Source organism: Gorilla gorilla, chromosome 13, assembly GCF_029281585.2.
Source record: "Gorilla gorilla gorilla isolate KB3781 chromosome 13, NHGRI_mGorGor1-v2.1_pri, whole genome shotgun sequence".
Lineage (NCBI taxonomy): Eukaryota > Metazoa > Chordata > Mammalia > Primates > Hominidae > Gorilla > Gorilla gorilla.
This window is the reverse complement of record NC_073237.2, coordinates 96,314,842-96,340,573: the sequence shown is the minus strand read 5'-3', so window position 1 is coordinate 96,340,573 and position 25,732 is coordinate 96,314,842. Positions and strand designations below refer to the sequence as shown.

The 25,732-nt window shown below is 38.5% G+C and overlaps 1 protein-coding gene and 1 pseudogene across 1 annotated transcript in view; both read left to right on the top strand.

The window, feature by feature from the left end:
* The window catches only part of ERP44 (endoplasmic reticulum protein 44), a 120,269-nt gene that overhangs the window by 81,285 nt on the left and 13,252 nt on the right, over window positions 1-25,732 (top strand). Inside the window, exons 9-10 of the mRNA XM_031014463.2 lie at window positions 8,157-8,268; window positions 9,196-9,337. Coding sequence (XP_030870323.1) covers window positions 8,157-8,268; window positions 9,196-9,337 — 254 coding nt within the window. The remainder of the gene's footprint in view (window positions 1-8,156; window positions 8,269-9,195; window positions 9,338-25,732) is intronic.
* On the top strand, window positions 11,803-22,965 carry LOC129524651 (regulator of nonsense transcripts 3A-like; annotated as a pseudogene).

Here is a 25,732-nt window from a genome sequence, read left to right as displayed (position 1 = left end):
TGTGCATGTGAGGGATCTAGGTTGCATTCTCCTTATGAGAATCTAACTAATGCCTGATGATCTGAGGTGGAACAGTTTCATCCCGAAATCATATCCCCCACCCTGATCAGTGGAAAAATTGTCTTCCATGAAACCAGTCCCTGGTGCCAAAAAGGTTGGGGACTGCTGCTTTAGGAGCAATGCTTTGCAGATTTTAGTTACAATTATTTCTATACAATGAATAATCCTTTGCCACTAAAAGATTTTTCTGTTTTTTGTAAAGCAGTTAATGTTGTCTTTTCCATTATAAATAATGAAAGCAGGTAGTAGTGATAGGTAACCGACCTCAGTCATCCCATGCATCTGAAATCAAGCCCATCGAAATTCTTTCAACTCCCACCAAAATAAAACTTAAAAACCTAAGAGGCTGGAGGAACAAGTACAAAGAGTTATGTCTGTAAAGACCTCTCTCCTTTCTTTACTTTATGTAAGACATATCTTTCATTCCAGGTCTTTTGTTTTTAAAACCAATGGCCTAAGAATGCAAGTTTTTAAAAACTTTGTATTAGGTACAGTTTTTAAAAACTTTGTGTATGCATATACACTTCAAAGAATTGTAAGTGTATAAATCACAGTTTAAATATCTGGTCCCCCAAAATTATCACAGAGTAAACATACCCATATAATCACTACTTAGAGTGGTATGGACCAAATATTTGTGTGTCCTAATATTCATATGTTGAAATCCTAATCCCCAATGTGATAGTATTAGGGAATGAATCCTCCATTCATGAGATGGAGTCCTTGTGAATGGGATTAGTGACCTCATAAAAGAGACCTCAGAGAGTTATGTAGCTCTCTTTCTGCCATGTGAGGATACAATGAGAAGTAGGCAGTCTGCAACCTAGAAGACAGCTCTCACTAGAACTGACCATGCTGGCACCCTGATTTTGGATTTCCAGCCTCCAGAATGATGAGAAATGAATTTCTGTTAATTTGTAAGCCACTCAGTTTATGGTACTTTAATATAGCAGCCCAAACTAAGAGAGAGGGTGGACAATTTTTTTCAACAAAGGGTCAGATAGTAAGTATGTTAGCCTTTCCAGTTCATATAATCTCTGTGGCAGCTACTCAGCTTTGCAGTTGTAGCACAAAAGTAACCTTAGACAATACATAAACAAATGAGCGTGGCTGTGTTTCAATAAAGCTCTTTCTGGACAAATAATTTTCACATGCTGTGAAATATTAAATTTTTTTCCCAATTATTTAAAAATGTAAAGACCAGGGCCTTGTGCCATGGCTCACGCCTATAATCCCAGCACTTTGGGAGGCCAAGGTGGGTGGGTCACCTGAGGTCGGGAGTTCGAGACCAGCCTGGCTAACTAACATGGTGAAACCCCCGTCTCTACTAAAAATGCAAAATTAGCCAGGCGTGGTGGCAGGCGCCTGTAATCCCAGCTACTCGGGAGGCTGAGGCAGGAGAATCACTTGAATCCAGGAGGCAGAGGTTGCAGTGAGCCAGGATCCACCACTGCACTCCAGCCTGGGCGACAGAGTGAGACCCCGTCCCTCCAAAAAAGAAAAAAAAAACCCAAAAAACAACTAAAGACCACTTTTAGCTTGTGGACCTAACAGAATCAGGCAGCAAGTCAGATTTGACCCATGGCTCTAATTTGCCAATCCCTGAGCTAAGTCAAGAAATAAAGTATTTCCAAACCCCTTGTCTTCCTTCCCAGTTATTACCCCCACTTACCATCTTCATAATCACCATACTTATTTTCAGTAGGACTATAGGAAGCTTTTCCTGTTTTTGAACCTAAAATGGAATCATGTCTTTTGTGTCTGGCTTCTTTCACTCAACTTTATATTTATAGAGTTCATTCATATTGCATGAAGCTGTAGTTCATTCATTTTCATGCTGAATATAATTCCCTATATAAATATAACACAATATATCCATTCTACTATTAGTGGACATTTAGACTGCTTCCAGATTTTGACTACCGTGAATAATGCTGCTATGAACATTCTTATCTATGTCTTTGGTGAATATATGCACAGATTTCTACTGGATATATATACCTATGAATAGAATTGCCGAGTCATAGGGCATATATACATTCAATTTTAGTGGATACCAGTTTTTCCAAAGTGGTTTTAGCAGTTTACATTCCTACCAGTAGTATATCAAAGTTCACATTGCTCCACGTCCTTACCCACATTTGATACCAGCTATTTACATTTTTAATCTATTTTGGTGTATGTGTAGTAGAGTCTCATTGTGGTTTTAATTTATATTTCCCTGATGATCAGTGGGATTGAGCACTATCAGTTGCCTTTTCCGGAAAGACAGATGGTCGTAGAAGAAAAGCAGCTTCAAATGCCATGCTTAATGTTCTGGGTTTCCTTCTATTCCAGTCTTGGCCCATAATTCTTTGTTTTTTTTTTTCACTCTTGGATGCTTTCAAAAAGTGTTTTATTATTATTATTATTATTATTATTACTCTGGTTTTTCTAATTTTCCCAGTAGTAAGATTAGTCCAGATTACATCCATTATTACTCCAGAATGCAATTTTTAGCACTATAGCTTAACCTAATTGTAATACAGCAAAACCTGGAGTTCTTAAGAAAGAGTATAATTTCAGATTTGATGTCTTCTGTTACTAAGGTGTATGTATATTGTTAAGTGCTTTCAGATTTGGAGATAATATATGTGAATTCTCCAAGATTCCCTGAATCTTTTCCAGAGGCTTCCAGCTCTTAGATCTTACTATCTCTTTCTCCCTTTCTTGGGGAAGAGAGAGCAACACTTAACTTTTGGGACTGACCATTGTGAGCAAACCAGAATGCTCTTTGCCCCCTCTTTGTCTTGAGAATGCATTCTCGGGGTATTTTTGATCTGCGTCCATTGCCATTTCCAACACTTAGACTGGGATATATAAGGCAAAAAGAAAACCCAAGGAACTGAGTACCATTTCTTGGATCCTTAAGTCCTTAGCCAGTCTGCTTTCTTTTATTTGCTTCTCAGGGCCTTATGTTTGTTTATATAATGTCCAGGATTTTTAGCTGAACTTCCTGGGAGAAATAGAGAAAAGTGTCTATTTCATCTTTCTGGAAGCAGAAGTCTATGCCAACAGCATTTAAAAACTCCTTAAAAGACTTTTTTTTAACCTGATTTAAACGTTGCCTTTGCATTTTAGTACATAAAAATAAGTTAGTATTTTTATGTCAGCATGGTACATTTTTGGTGTACCTTTTCCACCATAAAATAATATTTAATTCTTATTAAGCTTGTAGCAATTTCAAATCAAATGTATGAATGTTTGTATGAGATTCTCTGGGTGTGTCTGCTTGGACAGATCATTGCAAACCTAAATCATCTTACATTGGCTCTTTGCTGAGTGTTTCATAGAAAGACGATTAGTGCTGCCAGGATCCAGTTTAACATGTCAGAATACCCCACTGGGACATCCTACTTGTTTATAATAGCTGTTTCTCAAATCAAGTTTCTAAAAATGGCTTCTCATGAAATGTGATTAATATATTTTTAAGCCTGCAAGCTTAAATATCATAAACTTATCAGGCTCTATTGCACTAGATATGCAATAGATATTGCAATAGATATGCAAATTCATTGCATATCTTAATGCAATGCCATATTTTTAAATATTTTGGAATTTTGAATTATAGAAGACTTTTGAGTGAAAATTCTAACAGGCCTTTTCTTGGAAAGTCTCTTATTTTTGGTTTGAAGAAGTTGCTTTACCAAATTTTCTAGTTTCTTTTGTTCCTGAGATTCTTTGGTTCTACTTCCTTTTCCCCAGCTTTTTAGAATTTCGGGGAGTATTTCTAATTTGAAAATCTGAAATGCTCCAAAATCCAAAATTTTTTGAGCACCTACATGACACTCTTGGAGCATTTCAGAGTTTTATATTAGGGATGCTGAAGCGGTAAGAATAATGCAAATATTTCAAAATCCAAAACACTTCTGATCCCAAGCATTTTGAATAAGAGATACTCAACCTTTATTTTTATATGACAGCTTGGCATTTTAAGGCCATTCTTAATGACCAGAGTATTTTTTTTTTCAGTAATGTTCTGTTGCTTTTTTCAGTGTTATTTTTGAACCTGCTTCTCAAAGTAGTATTTCCCTGGATTCTGAGTAATTCATATTGTTAAGATGCATCTTGAGTCATTGTAGTTGTTTTGTATGTAGTTTTTTGAGATGGTTTGAATAAATATGCTCAGATTGGGTGTCTTTCTATCTTTAATTATGTGTCATTACCCCCCATGGCACACTGGATGCTGAGGTACAGGAGTTCAAATGTTTGGACCAAATAGTGGCTTTCAAACCATTTTTCATTGTAAGGCAAAGTAAGACATTTTCACTAGTATATACATAATTCTCATTTTTCACTATGTGCAGTGCACTCAATTTTATATTCTCTTCTTTTCTTTTTAATACTGGGTATATAGATTGGACATAGCACGCATAATCTTGTCTTGCCTCCATCTCTTTCCTATCATTAATAGCATTTTAAGGTAGATAAGACATTTCACAGAATTCAAAATACTGCTCCTACAATTTGAGTGTTTGGCCACAAGGTGTCAGTGGTGTGTCATAGTTTTATAGTACCAGAAGCCTAGAAGAGATTGGGATTTAAGTTCCCTCTGCTTTTTAATGCACATACATACTTATGTTTTTTTTTAACTTAGAATTTATTAATAGAATAGTTAAGTACAAGCAATTGTAAAGCAGAATGTTTGAAGTCCTTTAAATCAAACTTTAAGAAAGTAAACATTTAAAAAATATTTCTTTATATTTGAATTGTTAGTCTTTTCCATTTTGATCTTAAACTTGGTTTTGAAAGAGAGGGTGGATTAGACTTTTTCTGCTAACAGTTTATAAAAATGAATGTCCTGGCTTTCTTTTTTTTGCTTTTCTCTTTTTTTTTTTTTTCTGAGATGGAGTTTCACTCTTGTCGCTCAGGCTGGAGTGCAATGGTGCGATCTCGGCTCACTGTAACCTCCGCCCCCCAGGTTCAAGGGATTCTCCTGCCTCAGCCTCCTGAGTAGCTGGGATTACAGGCGCCCACCACCACGCCCAACTAATTTTTGTAATTTTAGTAGAGACAGGGTTTCACCATGTTGGTCAGTCTGATCTTGAACTCTGACCTCAGGTGACCCACCCGCCTCAGACGCCCAAAGTGCTGGGATTACAGGTGTGAGCCACCGTGCCCAGCCTGTCCCTGGTTTTCTTACTTCTGTAGGCCTCAGGTATGTTTAGTTGGATTACTTACAATTTTTAAAAAATTTGCATTCACTCATTTAGTCCTCAGAGGCCCAGGAAAATTTAAGAATTTGTCATGACTATTTGCCTGCTGTGGTAGTTCTTGCAGGGGTAGTTTTTAAAACCAGATTTAAAGGTATAGACCTGGAAAATCTTAAACAGTGAAACGGCATCTCCCTTCCCCGTGGTTGTTGGCACATCTAATAATTCTTGAGATTTATTATGTTGTAAGCAACCATTTAACCATTTAACCAACCATTAAATCATTTAATCTGTGGGGAAGGATCTGTTTCCTGTAAATCTGGTTGTCTTGATATTCTTCTCCTTAGTCTTTTAACATTTGTTTGGTAAAGAATATGCTTGTATGGACATAGTAAACTTGGAAGCCTAAGCAGCATGAATTACCACCTATTTAGCAACATTTGTTTATTTATTGATATATGTTGATTGTGAGGAAAAGAGAAATGAAATAAGATTGTCTTCAAGGGGTTTTCAGTTTAATATTTCATATGTACAGATAACGTAACACAAAGTCATGCCCCGTGCCACACGAGGGGCACTGATAAAATGCTCTTGGAGTTTAGGAAAAAGAATTTTCCATTGATAAAATGCTTTTGGAGTTTAGAAAAAAGAATTTTCCTTTGACAGGGATGGAGTGGAATGAGAGATGACTTTAGAGAAGTGGCATTACGTCCTGAAAAGAAAAGTGCTAAGAGAGAAGTAGAAGTACTAAAGAAAATGGGAAAATAGGAGAAGGAGGTTAGAGAGGAGGGGACTAGGCATTAGTTTTGAGTATTTAAGGTACTTGTTTAGAATTTGAAATGGAGATATTAAGCAGGCAGATGGAAACCTAGGCTTGGATTTTGTACTGGAGCTGGGCTTGTAGACACAGATAAGCGATCAGTTAGAAGTAGTGATCAAAACTGTTGAACTACATGAACTTGTCAGGCTAGAGCAGAGAAGTCCAAAGACAATCATTGAGACCAGCATCAGTTAATGGATGGGGGAAGAAAAAATGTGAGTCCAAGAGATAAAAGATGAGGAAGAAAAAAATCAGCTTACTAAAAGATTAATGTGATGCCAGGGGGTGGGGAGAGGGGAGATGGGAATCACTACTAATGGGTATGTGGTTTCTTTTTGAAGTGATAAAAAATATTCTGGGGCTGGGCGCAGTGGCTCATGCCTGTAATCCCAGCACTTTGGGAGGCCGAGGGGGATGGATCATGAGCACAGGAGATTGAGACCATCCTGGCCAACATGGTGAAACCCCATCTCCACTAAATATACAAAAAAATTAGCTGGGCATGGTGATGTGCACCTGTTGTCCCAGCTACTCAGGAGGCTGAGACAGGAGAATCGTTTGAACACAGGAGGCAGAGGTTCCAGTGAGCCGAGATTGCACTAGTGCACTCCAGCTTGGGCTACAGAGTGAGACTCCGTCTCAACAACAACAAAAAAACCTCTGGAATTAGTGGTGATGTTTGCACAACCTTGTGAATATAATTAAAACCACAAAATTGTACACTTAAAAATGATGGGCTGGGTGTGTTGCCTCATACCTGTAATTCCAGCACTTTGGGAGGCTGAGGCAGGCAGATTGCTTGAGCCCAGGAGTTTGGGACCAACCTGAGCAACATGGCGAAATCCCATCTCTACAAAAAATAACAAAAATGAGCTGGGCATGGTCATGCATGTTTGTAGTCCTCACTATTTGGGAGGCTGAGGTGAGAGGATCACCTGAGCCTGGGGAGGTCGAGGCTGTACTCCAGCCTGGGCGACACAGTGAGACCCTGTCTCCAAAAAACAATGGTGAAATTTATGGTATGCTAATTGTATCTCAGTTTTTAAAAAAAATAAATGTAACAAGAGGCTTAATAATTGATCTTATATACAAGTGAAACAGGCTTAAATATGGAAATGAGAGCCAGAAGAAAACTTAATCCTGTAAAATAGGTCCCAGTTTGTTTTTTAAAAAATAAAGGACATTTGTACTTTCTCGTGAGGTAGTTCCTAGATTTATGGAGAGATCCTCAAAAGGATAGTTGATGAAAATAATTTTGTTATGAGACCCTTTCTGGACTTTTTCTGATGAGTCAGAACTTAGCATTTGTTGGGGAGAATAAATGATTAAATCTGTCTACGTATCACATTTTATTTAATCATGTCTACCCATTGTATTATTCTCCAATTACAACAATAAAAATTTTAATAGCACTTTATAATTTTCAAGGTGCTTTTCTGTGTGTATAAATAAAGAGGTATAAAAAATATATAGGGGTAGGTATTTATTAATAATGTTAATTGCATATTGGTTGAGAATTAGTTAAATAATGGAGGTTTTGTTTTTTACCCTGGATAAAACACTTCAGCTTTGGGTAAGTTTTATATGTAAGTGTAATGGTTTTTGCAACCTTAGAATATAAAAAAATACAAAAAATTTTGCAAGTCAGATTTATTTATTGCTGATATACTGTTTTTCACTGTTACTTGTGAAGACTGAAAATACTAGTCATGTTTACCCCACTCTAAAATTAACACCTTGGTAAAGAACCAGCATAGTTCACCTCTATATGTCATGAATTCAACAGCCTAAACCTGAAGCCTCATATCCCATACTGGCTAACAGACAGTGGGGGCAGATCAGTTTCTGCAGCAAAGCAGGGCATGTGGGTCCTCTGACTGTCTGGGTACTTGAGGTGGGGAGGGGAGTGAATTCAGTCTTCTGTTCAGGCTAATGTTTATTCACACCACTGGGCCTTTTTTTTTCCCCCGGGATATTGCAACTATTGCATTACATGGGTTGGGTTCAAAATTGTTCCTACCTAGAAAATAGCTACAACTGAATGGAGAAGCCTGATAATTCTCACTGAATGCTTCTCTCTACAGGAATTGACAGAAGAAGGACTGCCTTTTCTCATACTCTTTCACATGAAAGAAGATACAGAAAGTTTAGAAATATTCCAGAATGAAGTAGCTCGGCAATTAATAAGTGAAAAAGGTAGACAGATTAAGGTGTTTATTTTCATCATTTCTTTCTCTCTTTTTTTTTTTTCCCTTTCATCATCTCCCCTCCCATTACTGTCAAATCACATAAACATATTTGGGTTAATTATTTTAACACATTCAAATGTGATGGTAAGGAGGCATTAGTAGAGAGATAATATGAGGTAGTTTTTTTTGTTTGTTTGTTTTCTAACCATTACTATTTTGGAGAGAAAAATCAAAGTGCATGAAAAGCAGGGTCATGAATGAGCATTAGTTCTGGGCACTTTCCTTAATTGCTTGTGTGACCCCTTTTCCAATGGACATTCCCAGAGATGTTGCTGAGAGAGCTTACACAGTCTGATTAACATTTATTTCTAAATGAAAGAAAGTTGAGTAGTTGTCTGTGGATTTCTCCAAAGCATTTAATGGAATTCGAGGTGTCACCAGCTTTTCATCTGTAGTTAGGGAAGAAAGTCAAACAAAATAAACTAAAGGTACTCTATAGAGCTGCCCATTTTAGTCACATACTATCTTGCAGGTTGAATTCGACTAAAAATCAACCAGTATAACTGGAATAGGCTGGAATGAAAATGGTCCCATGAGAATGGCTCATATATCAACTTGAACTTCCTGCCTAGAACCTGATAATCTGCAAAGTAAATGATTGCCCATTTAAGGAAAGTAAAAAATTCATTATAGCCTTCAAATTTGCTCTAAGTCAATATGATTTCTAAAGAAGTTATACTCTGTGCCCTAAGAACTAAAAGCCTACCTATTTTAAGTGTTAGATATTTAGGTTTTAGTTTTTCTGATCTATATTACTCTTAAGAATGTTGGGGTGCTTTTTTTTTTAGTATGTCACTTTTTGTGAGCTTGCAATCTTACAAAAATATTTTCAAGAAAATTTGAATTTACCTCTCAAAATTCTTTTTTCTTAAAGGTACAATAAACTTTTTACATGCCGATTGTGACAAATTTAGACATCCTCTTCTGCACATACAGAAAACTCCAGCAGATTGTCCTGTAATCGCTATTGACAGCTTTAGGCATATGTATGTGTTTGGAGACTTCAAAGATGTATCGTGAGTATTCATTTTGTTTTTTAAAAATTACTGATATGTTTTTCAAAAATGAACTGAAAATAGTTGTTTGAATATTTTAAATAATCCTATGTTGGAACAGTAAGACTTTGTTAACTGGATGGGAGAGGTTTGGGTGACTGCTGCTTTTTTTCACTACAGAGTGTGGTATAATTATGAACATTATGATATAGCCTTGTAGAAATACCAACATTAAGTGATTAGAATTGATAATGAATGCTTGGATGATTAGTGATTAATGCTTGGGAATCAATCTCTCAAAGAAAATTTTTGTCTTGTGAGAAATTAGCTCTTCATTGAGTTTGGTCTTTACCAAGCACATCGAGAAAAATAGCTTATAACCTTAGGCCAGGGTAAAGGAAATTGGTAATATTGCTGTTCATTCGTGACTGCACATAGCAAGAACATTAGTAGTATTTATGAATCTTGCTATTACTAGGCGTTTCTAATGGCATATAGCTATGAACTGTTCCAAGAATAGGTAAGCTTTCTTACTCAATTCTCAGATATTTATAGTATTAATATATGTACAAGCCTTGTAGCTACTACAGATACTGAATTTTTATCAGCTTTGTGAGGTGTTAAATGCAGTGGTTAAAAATGTAGATGTTTCTTATACGAAAAGTTTAAGCAATACAGGTATTCAAATTAGACATTTTATTTTGAAAATTCATTTAAATGCCATTTTTATCTCAAAAGATTAAATTACACAGAGGATGATTTGTAGTCCTATGGCAGAATGAATTACCCCACTGAGTTCTAAATATTTCGGTGGAGATGTGGTTGTTTGGTAGAAGATTCCCAATCCTAAAATTACCTAGGAAGCCTAGATTTGAGTCCTGCCTTGGGAAAGTCACTTACCTCCTCTGTTCTTGTTTCTTCGTATATAAAAAATGGTTAATGATACCACCTACCTAATGGGATTGTTATAAAAACTAATGAGAAATAATGATTATGTTATAAACCATAAAGCAGTGAGAAATCTTAGTTGTTCTTACTTTATCTATGCTCAGAAAGATACCATTCAACCTATCAATTCATTAAATATTTAGCTATCTCTTCTGTATGACAGACATTGTGCTAAAAACCAAGGGTTTTTACTGAGACTGGGTCCCTGCCCTCAAAGAATTCATAACCAAGTAGAGGAAAGGGACAACCAGGTTAACAGGCAATTGTGTTTTATTAAGGGATAAGTGCTCTGACAGAGATCAACAGAGTAGTACCTGCTCCAGGATTTCTGGCGATATTGATGCCCAAGGTAGGTATAAAGTTTTGTAGAAGTTTATCCCGAGGTGAGAAGGAGATGGGGCTTAGAGAAAGGTGACATTGGCAAGAACAAGTTCAAGGGCTGTTGGTGAATATAAATGGAAAGGTGAATGCTGAGGGATGAGGTCAAGAGAACTGACACATGAAAGTCCTTACATGCTGTGTTAAGGAATTTTGACTTTATCCTGAAAACCATGAAGAGCCAATGAAAGGTTTTAATCAGGGAGTGACATAATCAGATTGTTTTTTAAAGATTACTCTGGCTGCAATTTGGAAAACAGATTAGAGGGGGTCAAAATAAAATCTAGGAGACTGTTCAGTAATCTAGTCAAGAGTTGATTATGAAAGTTAATCTCAATGGACATCAGCAAGATGACAGAAAAGGACTTTCCATGTTCGTCTCCACACAGAAACATCAAGTTGAACATACATCCATGCACAAAAATACCTTCACAAGAGCTAAGGAAACCAGGTCAGAGATAATAGTACCTGAGAGTAGTAAAGAAATGATGCATTGAAGAGGCTAAAAAGGACAGTTTTATGCTACTTGCACCACCCCTCCACCAACCCCAGGCAGCACAGTATGGAGAGAGATACCCTTCATGTGGGGAAAGGAGAAGGAAGTTAGCACTGAACTTTTCCTCAGACCCTAACACTTGGCTTGTCCTGGTAAAACCCAGTGCCAGAAAGGCTTCTGTGGCCCCAGACTCCAGGCTGGTACCCGTGGACTGAGCATTTAGTCCCACCCTGGTGCCAGGCGAGATCTCAAAGCCCCAGGCTGGATTCCAAAGCTGCAGGCCCGAGGCCTGCCCAGCAGACTCAGTCTCTGGACCTATTCCAGCACCAGGCCAAACCCAGTGGCTTCAGGCTCCAGACCAGCTGCCCACAGCCCTGATCATGAGGCTAGCACTCACAGACCCAGGGTTCAGGCTTATCCTAGTAGACTCCAGTGATGGACCAGCCTCCATGGACCCAAGTTCTAGGACTACACTTGTGGATCCAGGTTTCAGACTGGCCCCTAAAGCCCCAGGACCCAGGCTAGACTTTGCAGACCTGACTCCCAGGCCAGCACCTGCACACTCAGCCTCCAGGCCAACACAAGTGGACCCAGGCTCTAGCCAGACTCCTAAGCCCTAGGCTTTCAGCCAGCCTCAGTGGCTTCAGATACCAGGCCAGCAACCATGATCCTACACTCCAGACAAGCTGCCATAGATCGTGATTCCACACCTGCCCCAGCACTAGGTCAGCTGCAGGTTCCAAGGACCCAAGATCTAGGTTTGCTCCAGTAGACAGAGAGTCCAAGTTCACCCTAGTAGGCCCTGGTTCTAGGCCAGTCTCCATGGACGGAGGCTCCAGGACTACCTCTGCAGACCCAGGCTCCAGGCCAGCCCCTGTGGACTCTTGACCCAGGCCCACTCCCACAGACTCAGCCTATCCCAGTGTACCCAGGCACCAGGCTCATCCCAGTGCCTGGCTGGCCCCTGCAGACTCAGGCTCAAGGCCTACCCCAGTGCCAGGTCAGCTCTAGTGGACCCAGGCTTCAGACCCACCCTCTTAGATGCAGGCCCATTCCACAGAACCAGACAACAGGTCCACTCCTGTGGACCCAAGTTTCAGGCTTAACTCCATGGACCCAGGCACCAAGCTCACCCACCTGCTGACCCAGGCACCAGGCCAGCCAGTGTGAAGACTCTTAAGAGCAAGCCAACCTATGGACCATACCAGGCAGCTGGACTAGAATCCCTGAATTGACTGACTAGTGAAGGGCTTTCCCAGACAAAGCCAGTCAAAGACTAGAATAAGTCTCTACATCTTCAAATGCCCAGACATCAATGTAAGGCAACAAGAAATGAAAAACCAAGGAAACATAAACATAACATCACCAAAAGAGCACAATAATCTCCCAGAAGCTGACCCAAAGAAATGGAGATGTATGAACTGCCTGACAAAGAATTCAAAATAATTGTTTTAAAAAGTAACATCCATGAACTTCAAGAAAATACTGAGAAACAATTCAATGAAATCAGGAAAGCAAGTTACCAAAATGAGAAGTTTACCAGAGAGATTGAAATTATATATTTCTTAAAAATTAAACAAATTCTAAAGCTGAAAAACACAATGAATGAAAAGAAAATGTAATAGCATCACCAACAGAATTGAACAATTAGAAGAAAGAATTTAAACCTGAATATACAGGTTATTTGAAAACATACAGAAGAAAAAAAGAATGAAGAAAGTTTATGGAATTAATGGGACAGCACCAAAAGAGTAAATATTCAAGTTATAGGAGTAAATGAAGGAGAAAGGAGAAATAAAGGGGTAGAAAGCTTATTTAAAATAAAAAAAGCTTTGCAAATCTGAGGAAAGGTATAAGTATCTAGGTACAGGAAGGTCAAAGAACTCCAATCAGATTTAGTCCAAAGACTACACCAACACATAAACTGTTGAAAATCAGGGACACAGGGAAGATTCTGAAAGCAGCACGAGAAGATTGTGAAAGCAGCAAGAGAAGATTGTGAAAGCAGCAAGAGAAGAGCAAATAACATATAAAGGAGTTCCAGTACAGCTAGCAGCAGTTTTCTCATCAGAATCCTTATAGACCAGGAGAGAGTGGGATGATATGTTCAAAGTCTTTAAGGAAGAAAACTGCCAACCAGCAATATTATATTAATACCTGGCAAAGCTGTCCTTCAGAAATGAGAGCTAAAGACTTTCCCAGATGAACAAAAGCTGAGGGAGTTCATTACCATCAGACCTGTCTTAAAAAGAATGCTAAAAGGGAGTTCTTCAGGCTGAAAGAAAAGGACAGTAAGTACTAACATGAAAACATGAAAGTATAAAACTCACTGGTGAAAGTAAGTATACAGTCAAATTCAGAATACTCTAATTCTGTAGTGGTGGTATATAAATCACTTATAGCTTTGGTATGAAGGATAAAAGACAGAACTATTAAAATAATAATAGCTACAATAATTTTAGGGATACACAATATAAAAAGATGTAAATTATGACACCAGAAATTTAAAAAGTGAGGAGGGTAGAGTAAAAGTGTAGGTTTTTTTTTATGTGAATAAAGTTTTTATCAGCTTAAAATAGCCTGTTATGAGCATAGGACATAGTGAAGAAATGTACAAAATAAAATAAAAATTTTAAAAACCCTATTATAATTATATTTTATGTAAATCTCATGGTAACCACAAAGCAAAAAACTTTAGTAAATACACGAAAGATAAAAATTAAGGAATAAAGCCTACCACTAGAGAAAATCACCTAATCACAAAGGAAGACAATAAGAGAGGAAGAAAGTAACAAAGGATGTACAAAACAACCAGTGAACAATTAACAAAATGGCAGTAGTCTTTACCCATCAATAATTATTTTGAATGTAAATGTCTTAAATTCTCCAGTCAAAAGACAGAGACTGGCTGAATGGATAAAAAGCCAATACCCAACTATAAACTGCCTACAAGAGATTTGCTTCACCTATAAGGGACACAGGTAGACTAAAAGTGAAGGGAGGTAAACAGATATTCGGGACATATGGAAACCAAAAGAGGGCAGGGTAGCTATAATTATAAAACATTTAAGTCAAAAACTGTAAAACAAGGTCATTATGTAAATATAAAGAGATCAATTCAGCAAGAGGATATAATAATTACAAATATATCTGCATGCAACATTGGAACACCAAAATATATAAAGAAAATATTAATAGATCTGAAAGGAGACTATAATACAGTAATAGTAGGGGACTTCAGTACCCTACTTTTTCAGCAAGGGCCACATCATCCAGACAGAAAAATAGGGAAATTTTGGACTTAAGTAGTTTTAGCTCAAAGGGACCTAACAGACTTATATAGAACATTCTATTCAACTGAAGCAAGATACACATTCTTCTCAAGTGCCCATGGAACATTCTTCAGGATAGATCATATGTTAGGCCACAAACAAGTCTTACCAAATTTAAGAAGATTAAAGTTGTATCAAATATCTTTTCTTACCACAATGGTATGAAGCTAGAAATCAATAACTGGGAGTAAATTGGAAAATTCACAAATACCTAGAAATCAAACATGTTACTGAACAACCAGTGGAGCAAAGAAGAATTTAAAAGGGAAATTTTAAATTATCTTTTAAAAAATGGAAATGGAAATACAACATACCAAACAAAACTTATGGGAAGCAGCAAAAATAGTTTTAGGAAGGAAGTTTTATAGCAAGAAACACCTACATCAGAAAACAAGAAAGATCTCAACCTAACATTACATCTCAAGGAACTAGAAAAAGAACAAACCAAGCCCAAATTTAGTAGAAGGAAGAAAATAATAAAGATCAGAAGAAATAAATGAAATTGAGATTAGAAAAACAATAGAAAAGAGCAACAAAACTATAGCTGGTTTTTTAAAAAGATAAAATTTTAAAACTTTTAGCTAGAATTAGAGAAGTCTCAAAAAATAAGAAATGAAAGAGGAGACATTACAACTGGTACCACAGAAATACAAAAGAATAAGAGGCTACTATGAATAATTATGTCAACAAATTAATAACGTAGAAGAAAATACTAGGCACATACAATCTACCAAGGTGGAATCATGAAACAGAAAATCTAAACAGACCAATAGCAACCAATAACAAATAAGAGATTGAATCAGTAATGAAAAGTCTACCATCAAAGAAAAGCCCAGAACCTGATGACCATTCTTTCTAAAACTACCAAAAAATTGAAGAAGGGAGAAAGTTTTTTTTTTTTTTTTTTGATACAGGATCTTGCTTTATCACTCAGGCTGGCGTGCAGTGCAGCAATCATAACTCACTGCAGCCTCAAATTCCTGGGCTCAAGTAATCCCACCTCAAGCCTCCTGAGTAGGTGGGACTACAGGCATGTGCCACCATGCCCACCTAATTTTTTTTTTTTACTTTTTATAGAGATGGATTCTTGCTGTTTTCCAGGCTGGTTTCAAGTTCCTGGCCTGGCCTGAAGTGATCCTCCCATTTACGGCCTTCCAAAGCACTGGGATTAGAGACATGAGCCACTGCACCGGCCTGGGAGAACACTCTTAAACACATTCAAAGTCAGACTAGGACACTACAAGAAAAGAAAATTACAGGGTAATATCCTTGATGAACATAGATGCAAAAGTCCTCAACAAAATCCTAGCAAACTAGAGACCCTGGTTATGGTCAATTGATTTTTGACGAAGGTGCAAAAAAGGTGCACTTTTCCCAGCACCAAAAAGGGAGAGAAAAGAGAGTCTCTTCAATAAATGGTGCTGGAAAAAGCGGGGGGAAACTGGATATCTACATGCAGAAGAATGAAATTAGACCCTCATCTCGCCCCGTATACAAATATCATCTCAAAATAGATTAAAGACATTAACATAAGATCTGAAATTTTAAGAGTACTGAAGAAAACAGGGAAAGCTTCATGACATTAGTGTGGGCCACAAATTTTTGGATATGACCCCAAAATCACAGGCAATAAAAGCAAAAATAGAAAAATTGGATTACGTCAAACTAAAAAGTTTCTGCACGGTGAAGGAAATCTACAAAGTGAAAAAAACAACCTACAGAATGGGAAAAAGGATTTGCAAACCCTACATCTGATGAGGGGTTAATACTTAAAATATATAAAGAATCCAAACAAATCAATAGTAAGAAAACAACCTGATTGAAAATGGGTAAGGCATCTGAATAAACATTTCTCAAAATAAGACACACAAGCGGCCAATAGGTATATGAAAAAGTGCTCAACATCACTAATCATCAGAGATATTAGAATGGTGTCTTTGACAACCCATGGAGTGGGAGAAAATCTTCACAATCTATACGTCTGACAAAGGACTAACATCTAGAATCGACAATGAACTTAAATCAGTAAGAAAAAAACAAATAATCTCATCAAAAAGTGGGCTAAGGACATGAATAGGCAATTCTCAAAAGATACACAAATGGCCAACAAACATGAAAAAATGATCAACATCGAGAGGATGGCCCTGAGTGGAGGGGGAGGGGCGGGGGACGGGGTAGGGGGGCGGAGCCCGGGCCTCCCAGCACGGTACACTGTGCCTCAGGTGCCCCGTGTCCATGCCCCGCCGCTGTGGGAACGGCCGTGCGCTCCCCGCAGGCGGTCATCCGCCGCCTGCCCCTGGCCTCACCAAGGAGCAGCTGCGCCCACTGCCCACGCACGGCTACTTCCAGTTCTTTGCCGCCGACCTGAGATCCAGAATATAAAAACTTTTTAGAAACCTACTGTGTGGAGGAAGAGAAGACCAGTGCCAACCCTGAGACTGCTGGGGGAGATGGAGGCGAAGACAAGAGAGCTCATTGCTAGAAGAACTACACCTATTTTGGAATATATTAAAAATAGAAAATTAGAAAAGCAGAGAATTCGAGAAGAGAAGCGAGAAGAACGGAGGAGGAGAGAGAAAAGAAACGTTTGCGGGAAGAGGAAAAAAGAAAAGATGCAAAAAAAATGAGATAAACAGAAGAAAATTGCAGAGAAGTAAGGATTAAGGTCACACAGCAGCAGTGACAAAGAGCACAGAGATGTGGAGAGATCTCAAGAAAAAGAATCTGAAGCACAAAGACAGCATGTGGATGACGGCAGGAGGCACAGAGCTCACCACGAGCCTGACTGGCTTTCCAGAAGGCATGAAGATTAGCAGAGATGGGGGAGCCAGGACAGCGGGGCTCCGAGGGAGGCCGTGGAGAGACCAGGAAGAGCGCAGAGGTGTGATGACGGTCCGGCACCCAGAAAGGAGCAACTGGCAAACGAGGACCGGCCGGCCTGGCAGCTGTATGATCCGGGAGCTCGCGTGTGGCGGAAGCGGGAGGAACTGCAAGGCAGAAGGTTCGGGGACAGATCCTGAGAACAGGGAAGAGGCAGAATGAGTCACTGCGCGCACCAGGCCTCCGTGGACGAGCGAGGGTATCCCAGAAATGTGTAAATGACCCCGAGTGTGACTGGGAAGGAGAACTTACTCCTTACCAGGAAACTGGAAGCTAAAAATACAGAGGGTGACATAGAAACACACAGAAACCATTCTAAAGAAAGTAGTGATCATGTCTTAAATTAAGCAGAATTCTCACGGATTTTAACCATTCCTGTTATACACTAGTATTTGTTGTTTAGCCAAAACAGAAAATGACTTCCATTGGACAACAGAAAAATGTGTGTAAAATAGGGAAGAAGGTTATTATTGGATCAGTGCAAGTCCTGAAGCACTTTCAGTGCTGTGAGAACGACACCCACTTTGGGTTTCACTCTTTTGTAAGCAGAGGAGCTGTCAGTCGCTTGTGCTTCTCGGTGGCCTCTGAGCTGTGGTGTCGAGTAAAGAGCAGTTCTTGTTTGTTACAATCTTTGTGAGTCAGCCATGCCTGCAAAGTGTGCTGTGTTTTAGTCCTGGTAGGAATATATATCAACAGTTCACACTGTATAAAACCCAATAGCTTCAACTATTGCCCTTTCAACAGTTTTGCCACTGACCGGATGAAAATGGTTTCACAGTCTTTGGATGGATGCATTTCTGGTTTGTAACCATTACGGTTTAAACCATGGTTTAAGGATTTGCCCAAATAACAGAAATTTTGTTCGGGAAGGCATAAATTTGGTAAAGCATATAGAGCCTGCCTTTGCATTTTAGACGCTTTATTTGTAAATAACTTAAGATAGCTTTCTGAAACTGTGCATTCTACAGTTTCTTCCTTTCAGTGAAATTGTTAAATGTTAATGTATTTTTGGCACTGAGATTTTAACCATTTATTAAATAAAAATTTTGTTAAAGAAAAAAATGCTCAACATCAGTAATGATCAGGGAAATGCAAATAAAAACTACAATGCAATACCACCTTATTTCTGCAAGAATGGCCATAATAAAAAAATTTTTAAAAGTAGATGTTGGCGTGGATGTGGTGATCAGGCAACACTGCTGGTGGGAATGTAAACTAGTACAGCCGCTGTGGAAAACAGTGTGGAGATTCCTTTAAGAACTGAAAGTAGAACTACCATTTGATACAGCAATCCCGCTACTGGGTATCTACCCAGAGGAAAGGAGGTCATTATATGAAAAAGATACTTCGCACGCATGTTTATAGCAGCACAATTCACAATTGCAAGATCATGGAACCAACCCAGATGCCCATCAGTCAACAAGTGGATAAAGAAACTGTGGTGTGTGTATATGCATGTGTGTATATATATACACACATGCACACACACACATATATATACGTATGTGTACATATACATATATATGTGTGTGTGTGTGTGTGTATATATATACACGATGGAATACTGCTCAGCCATAAAAAGGAATGAACAGCATTTACAGTGATCTGGATGAGATTGGAGACTATTATTCTAAGTGAAGCAACTCAGGAATGGAAAACCAAACATTGTATGTTCTTACTGATATGTGGGAGCTAAGCTATGAGGACACAAAGGCTTAAGAATAAAACAATGGACTTTGGGGACTTGAAGGGTGGGAGGTGGGTGAGGGATAAAAGACTACAAATAGGTTGTAGTGTATACTGCTGTGGTGATGGGTGCACCAAAATCTCACAAGTCACCACTAAAGAACTTACTAATGTAACCAAATACCACCTGTACCCCAATAACCAATGGGGGAAAAAAAAAAGAATAATGGTGTCTTTGTTTTGTCTTGCTATAAAGGAATACCTGAGGCTGGGTAATTTATAAAGAAAAGAGGTTTATTTAGCTTATGGTTCTACAGGCTGTACAAGAAGCATGACACCTGCATCTGTGTAGCTTCTGGTGAGGGCTTTTATGCTGCCTTAAAACGTGGCAGAGAAAGTAAAAGTGGAAGTGGGCACATGCAAAGAGGGACCAAACCTGAGGGGCGTCCTGGCTTTGTAACAACTCACTCTCACAGGATCTAATTCAATCCCAGCAAAACTAATCCTATCTCACTAGAGCTAGAACTCAACTACCATGAGGGTGGCACCAAGCCATTCATGAGGGATCTGCCTCCGTGACCCAAATACCTCTCATTAGGCACCACCTACCAGCACCTCCATGTTGGGGATAAAATTTCAAAATAAGGTTTGGTGGAGACAAACCAACCATATGCAAACCATAGAAGATGACTATTATAAAAGAGACAAAAGTGGTGGTGAGGATGTGTGAAAAAGGGAACCCTTCCACACTGTTGGTGGAAATGTAGATTAGTATAGTCATTATGGAAAACAGTATGGAGTTTCCTCAAAAAAAAAAAAAAAAATAGAACTACCCTATGATCCAGCAATCCCACTACTGGGTATCTATCCAAAAGATAGGAAATCAATCTGTTGAAGAAATATCTGCACTCCTATGTTCATTGCAGCATTATTCACAATAGGCAAGATACGGAATCAATCTGTCTGTCTATAGATGAATGGATAAAGAAAATGTGCTATATATACACAATGGGATACTATTTAGCCTTAAAAAAGAATGAGATCCTGTCATTTGTAACAACATGAATGAACCAGGAGCGAACAGTATGTTAAGTGGAATAAGAAGCCAAGCACAGAAAGACAAATACTGCATGATCTCACTCATATGCAGAATATTAAAAGTTGAACTCATAGAGGTGGAGAGTAGAATGGTTGTTACCAGAGGCTGGGGGTTATGGGGATTGGGGAGATTTTTAAAAAAGGAAACTTCAGTCTTTTAAAGGGCATCTATAAAGGACCTACAGCTAATGTCATATCTAATGATAAAGGACCAAATGCTTTTCCTGTACGATAGAGAACTAGGCAAAGATGTTCAATCTCACCACTTCTTTTAGTATTTTACTGGAAATCCTAGCAAGTACAATAGAACAAGAAAATAAATGAAAGGCATTCAGACCTGAAAGGAATAAATAAAACTAACTTTCTTTGTATATAACATGATTATCTGTGTAGAAATTACCAACAAATTATTAAAAAGCTCCTAGAACTAATAAGTGATTTGAGCAGTATACAGGTTAACTTTCTAAAACATCACTTGTATTTCTATACAAAGACAATGAACAATTCGAAACCAGGATTTTTTTTTTAAGTTCCATTTATAGTAGCTCCAAAAGGAGGGGGAAAAAAAACTACCTAGGTATAAATCAAACAAAACATGTGCAGAATCTGTATGTTGAAAGTTACAAAATGCTGCTGAAGGAAATCCAAGACAACCAAAATAAACGAGGAAGCATACTGTGTTGATGGATTACAACACTCAATACAGTCAAATTGACCTATAAATTTAATGTGATCCCAGTCAAAATCTCAGCTAGATTCATTGTAGATATAGACAACCAGATTCTAAAATTTATATGGAAAGGTTAAACCAGAATAGCTAAAACTGTTTTGAAAAAGAAACAAAGTTGGAGGACTCACATTACCTAGTTTTAAGACACAATATAAATCTAAGGTAATTAATACAGTGTAGTATAGGTGAAAGAGTAGGTCCATGGAAGAGAGAGAGTCTAGAAATAGACATACAAGTATGGTAATAGATTTTTTTTTTAATTGTACTTTTTTAAGTTCTAGGGTACATGTGCACAACGTGCAGGTTTCTTACTTATGTATATATATGCCATGTTGGTTTGCTGCACCCATTAACTCGTCATTTACGTTAGGTATTTCTCCTAATGCTATCCCTCCCCCCTCCCCTCACCCCACACCAGGCCCCGGTGTGTGATGTTCCCTGCCCCATGTCCAAGTGTTGTCATTGTTCATTTCCCACCTGTGAGTGAGAACATGCAGTGTTTGGTTTTCTGTTCTTGGGATAGTTTGCTCAGAATGATGGTTTCCAGCTTCATCCATATCCCTACAAAGGACATGAACTCATCCTTTTTTGTGGCTGCATAGTATTCCATGGTGTATATGTGCCACATTTTCTTAATCCAGTCTATCACTGATGGACATTTAGTTTGGTTCCAAGTCTTTGCTATTGTGAATAGTGCCGCAATTAACATATGTGTGCATGTGTCTTTATAATAGCATGATTTATAATGCTTTGGGTATATACCCAGTAATGGGATGGCTGGGTCAGATGGTATTTCTAGTTCTAGATCCTTGAGGAATTGCCACACTGTCTTCCACAATGGTTGAACTAGTTTACACTCCCACCAACAGTGTAAAAGCATTCCTATTTCTCCACATCCTCTCCAGCACCTGTTGTTTCCTGACTTAATGACTGCCGTTCTAACTGGTGTGAGATGGCATCTCATTGTGGTTTTGATTTGCATTTCTCTGATGGCCAGTGATGATGAGCATTTTTTCATGTGCCTGTTGGCTGCATAAATACCTTCTTTTGAGACCTATCTGTTCATATCCTTTGCCCACTTTTTGATGGGGTTTTTTCTTGTAAATTTGTTTAAGTTCTTTGTAGATTCTGGTTATTACCCCTTTGTCAGATGGGTAGATTGCAAAAATTTTCTCCCATTCTTAAGGTTGCCTGTTCACTCTGATGGTAGTTTCTTTTGCTGTGCAGAAGCTCTTTAGTTTAATTAGATCCCATTTGTCAATTTTGGCTTTTGTTGCTATTGCTTTTGGTGTTTGAGCCATAAAGTCTTTGCCCATGCCTATGTCCTGAATGGTATTGCCTAGGTTTTCTTCTAGGGTTTTTATGGTTTTAGGTCTAACATTTAAGTCTTTCATCCATCTTGAATTAATTTTTGTATATGGTGTAAGGAAGGGATCCAGTTTCAGCTTTCTATATATGGCTAGCCAGTTTTCCCAGCACCATTTATTAAATAGGGAATCCTATCTCCATTGCTTGTTTTTCTCAGGTTTGTCAAAGATCAGATGGTTGTAGATGTATGGTGTTATTTCTGAGACCTCTGTTCTGTTCCATTGGTCTATCTCTCTGTTTTGGTACCAGTACCATGCTGTTTTGGTTACTGTAGCCTTGTAGTATAGTTTGAAGTCAGGTAGCGTGATGCCTCCAGTTTTGTTCTTTTGGCTTAGGATTGACTTGGCGATGCGGGCTCTTTTTTGGTTCCATATGAACTTTAAAGTAATTTTTCCAATTCTGTGAAGAAAGTCACTGGTAGCTTGATGGGGATGGCATTGAATCTATAAATTACCTTGGGCAGTATGGCCATTTTTATGATATTGAGTCTTCCTATCCATGAGCATGGAATGTTCTTCCATTTGTTTGTGTCCTCTTTTAATTCATTGAGCAGTGGTTTGTAGTTCTCCTTGAAGAGGTCCTTCACATCCCTTGTAAGTTGGATTCCTAGGTATTTTATTCTCTTTGTAGCAGTTGTGAATGGGAGTTCACTCATGATTTGGCTGTCTGTTACTGGTGTATAAGAATGCTTGTGATTTTTGCACATTGATTTTGTATCCCAAGACTTTGCTGAAGTTGCTTATCAGCTTAAGGAGATTTTGGACTGAGACGATGGGGTTTTCTAAATATATAATCATATCATCTGTAAACAGGGACAGTTTGACTTCCTCTTTTCCTAATTGAATACCCTTTATTTCTTTCTCCTGCCTGATTGCCCTGGCCAGAAGTTCCAACACTATGTTGAATAGGAGTGGTGAGAGAGGGCATCCCTGTCTTGTGCCAGTTTTCAAAGGGAATGCTTCCAGTTTTTGCCCATTCAGTATGATATTGGCTGTGGGTTTGTCATAAATAGCTATTATTATTTAGAGATACATTCCATCAATACCTAGTTTATTGAGAGTTTTTAGCAGGAAGGGCTGTTGAATTTTGTCAAAGGCCTTTTCTGCATCTATTGAAATAATCATGTGGTTTTTGTCTTTGGTTCTGTTTATGTGATGGATTACGTTTATTGATTTGCGTATGTTGAACCAGCCTTGCATCCCAGGGATGAAGCCCACTTGATCTTGGTGGATAAGCTTTTTAATATGCTGCTGGATTTGGTCTACCAGTGTTTTATTGAGGATTTTTGCATCCATGTTTATCAGGGTTACTCGTCTAAATTCTCTTTTTTTGTTGTGTCTCTGCCAGGCTTTGGTATCAGGATGATGCTGGCCTCATAAAATGAGTTAGGGAGGATTCCCTCTTTTTCTATTGATTGGAATAGTTTCAGAAGGAATGGTACCAGCTCCTCTTTGTACCTCTGGTAGAATTTGGCTGTGAATCGTCTGGTCCTGGACTTTTTTTGGTTGGTAGCCTGTTAAGTATTGCCTCAATTTCAGAGCCTGTTATTGGTCTATACAGAGATTCAACATCTTCCTGGTTTAGCCTTGGGAGGGTGTATGCGTCCAGGAATGTATCCATTTCTTCTAGATTTTCTAGTTTATTTGCGTAGAGGTGTTTATAGTATTCTCTGATGGTAGTTTGTATTTCTGTGGGATCGGTGGTGATATCCCCTTTATCATTTTTTATTGCATCTATTTGATTCTTCTCTCTTTTCTTCATTAGTCTTGCTAGCGGTCTGTCAATTTTGTTGATCTTTTCAAAAAACCAGCTCCTGGATTCATTGATTTTTTGAAGGGGTTTTTGTGTCTCTATCTCCTTCATTTCTGCTCTGATCTTAGTTATTTCTTTTTTTTTTTAAGTTTTAGGGTACATGTGCACATTGTGCAGGTTAGTTACATATGTATACATGTGCCATGCTGGTGCGCTGCACCCACTAACTCGTCATCTAGCATTAGGTATATCTCCCAATGCTATCCCTCCCCCCTCCCCCCACCCCACCACAGTCCCCAGAGTGTGATGTTCCCCTTCCTGTGTCCATGTGATCTCATTGTTCAGTTCCCACCTATGAGTGAGAATATGCGGTGTTTGCTTTTTGTTCTTGCGATAGTTTACTAAGAATGATGATTTCCAATTACATCCATGTCCCTACAAGGGACATGAACTCATCATTTTTTATGGCTGCATAGTATTCCATGGTGTATATGTGCCACATTTTCTTAATCCAGTCTGTCATTGTTGGACATTTGGGTTGGTTCCAAGTCTTTGCTATTGTGAATAATGCCGCAATAAACATACGTGTGCATGTGTCTTTATAGGAGCATGATTTATAGTCCTTTGGGTATATACCCAGTAATGGGATGGCTGGGTCAAATGGTATTTCTAGTTCTAGATCCCTGAGGAATTGCCACACTGACTTCCACAGTGGTTGAACTAGTTTACAGTCCCACCAACAGTGTAAAAGTGTTCCTATTTCTCCACATCCTCTCCAGCACCTGTTGTTTCCTGACTTTTTAATGATTGCCATTCTAACTGGTGTGAGATGGTATCTCATTGTGGTTTTGATTTGCATTTCTCTGATGGCCAGTGATGATGAGCATTTTTTCATGTGTTTTTTGGCTGCATAAATGTCTTCTTTTGAGAAGTGTCTGTTCATGTCCTTCGCCCACTTTTTGATTGGGGTTGTTTGTTTTTTTCTTGTAAATTTGTTTGAGTTCATTGTAGATTCTGGATATTAGCCCTTTGTGAGATGAGTAGGTTGCGAAAATTTTCTCCCATTTTGTAGGTTGCCTGTTCACTCTGATGGTAGTTTCTTTTGCTGTGCAGATGCTCTTTAGTTTAATTAGATCCCATTTGTCAATTTTGGCTTTTGTTGCCATTGCTTTTGGTGTTTTGGACATGAAGTCCTTGCCCATGCCTATGTCTTGAATGGTAATGCCTAGGTTTTCTTCTAGGGTTTTTATGGTTTTAGGTCTAACGTTTAAATCTTTAATCCATGTTGAATTGATTTTTGTATATGGTGTAAGGAAGGGATCCAGTTTCAGCTTTCTATATATGGCTAGCCAGTTTTCCCAGCACCATTTATTAAATAGGGAATCCTTTCCCCATTGCTTGTTTTTCTCAGGTTTGTCCAAGGTCAGATAGTTGTAGATCTGTGGCGTTATTTCTGAGGGCTCTGTTCTGTTCCATTGATCTATATCTCTGTTTTGCTACCAGTACCGTGCTGTTTTGGTTACTGTAGCCTTGTAGTATAGTTTGAAGTCAGGTAGCGTGATGCCTCCAGCTTTGTTCTTTTGGCTTAGGATTGACTTGGCGATGCGGGTTCTTTTTTGGTTCCATATGAACTTTAAAGTAGTTTTTTCCAATTCTGTGAAGAAAGTCATTGGTAGCTTGATGGGGACGGCATTGAATCTGTAAATTACCTTGGGCAGTATGGCCATTTTCACGATATTGATTCTTCC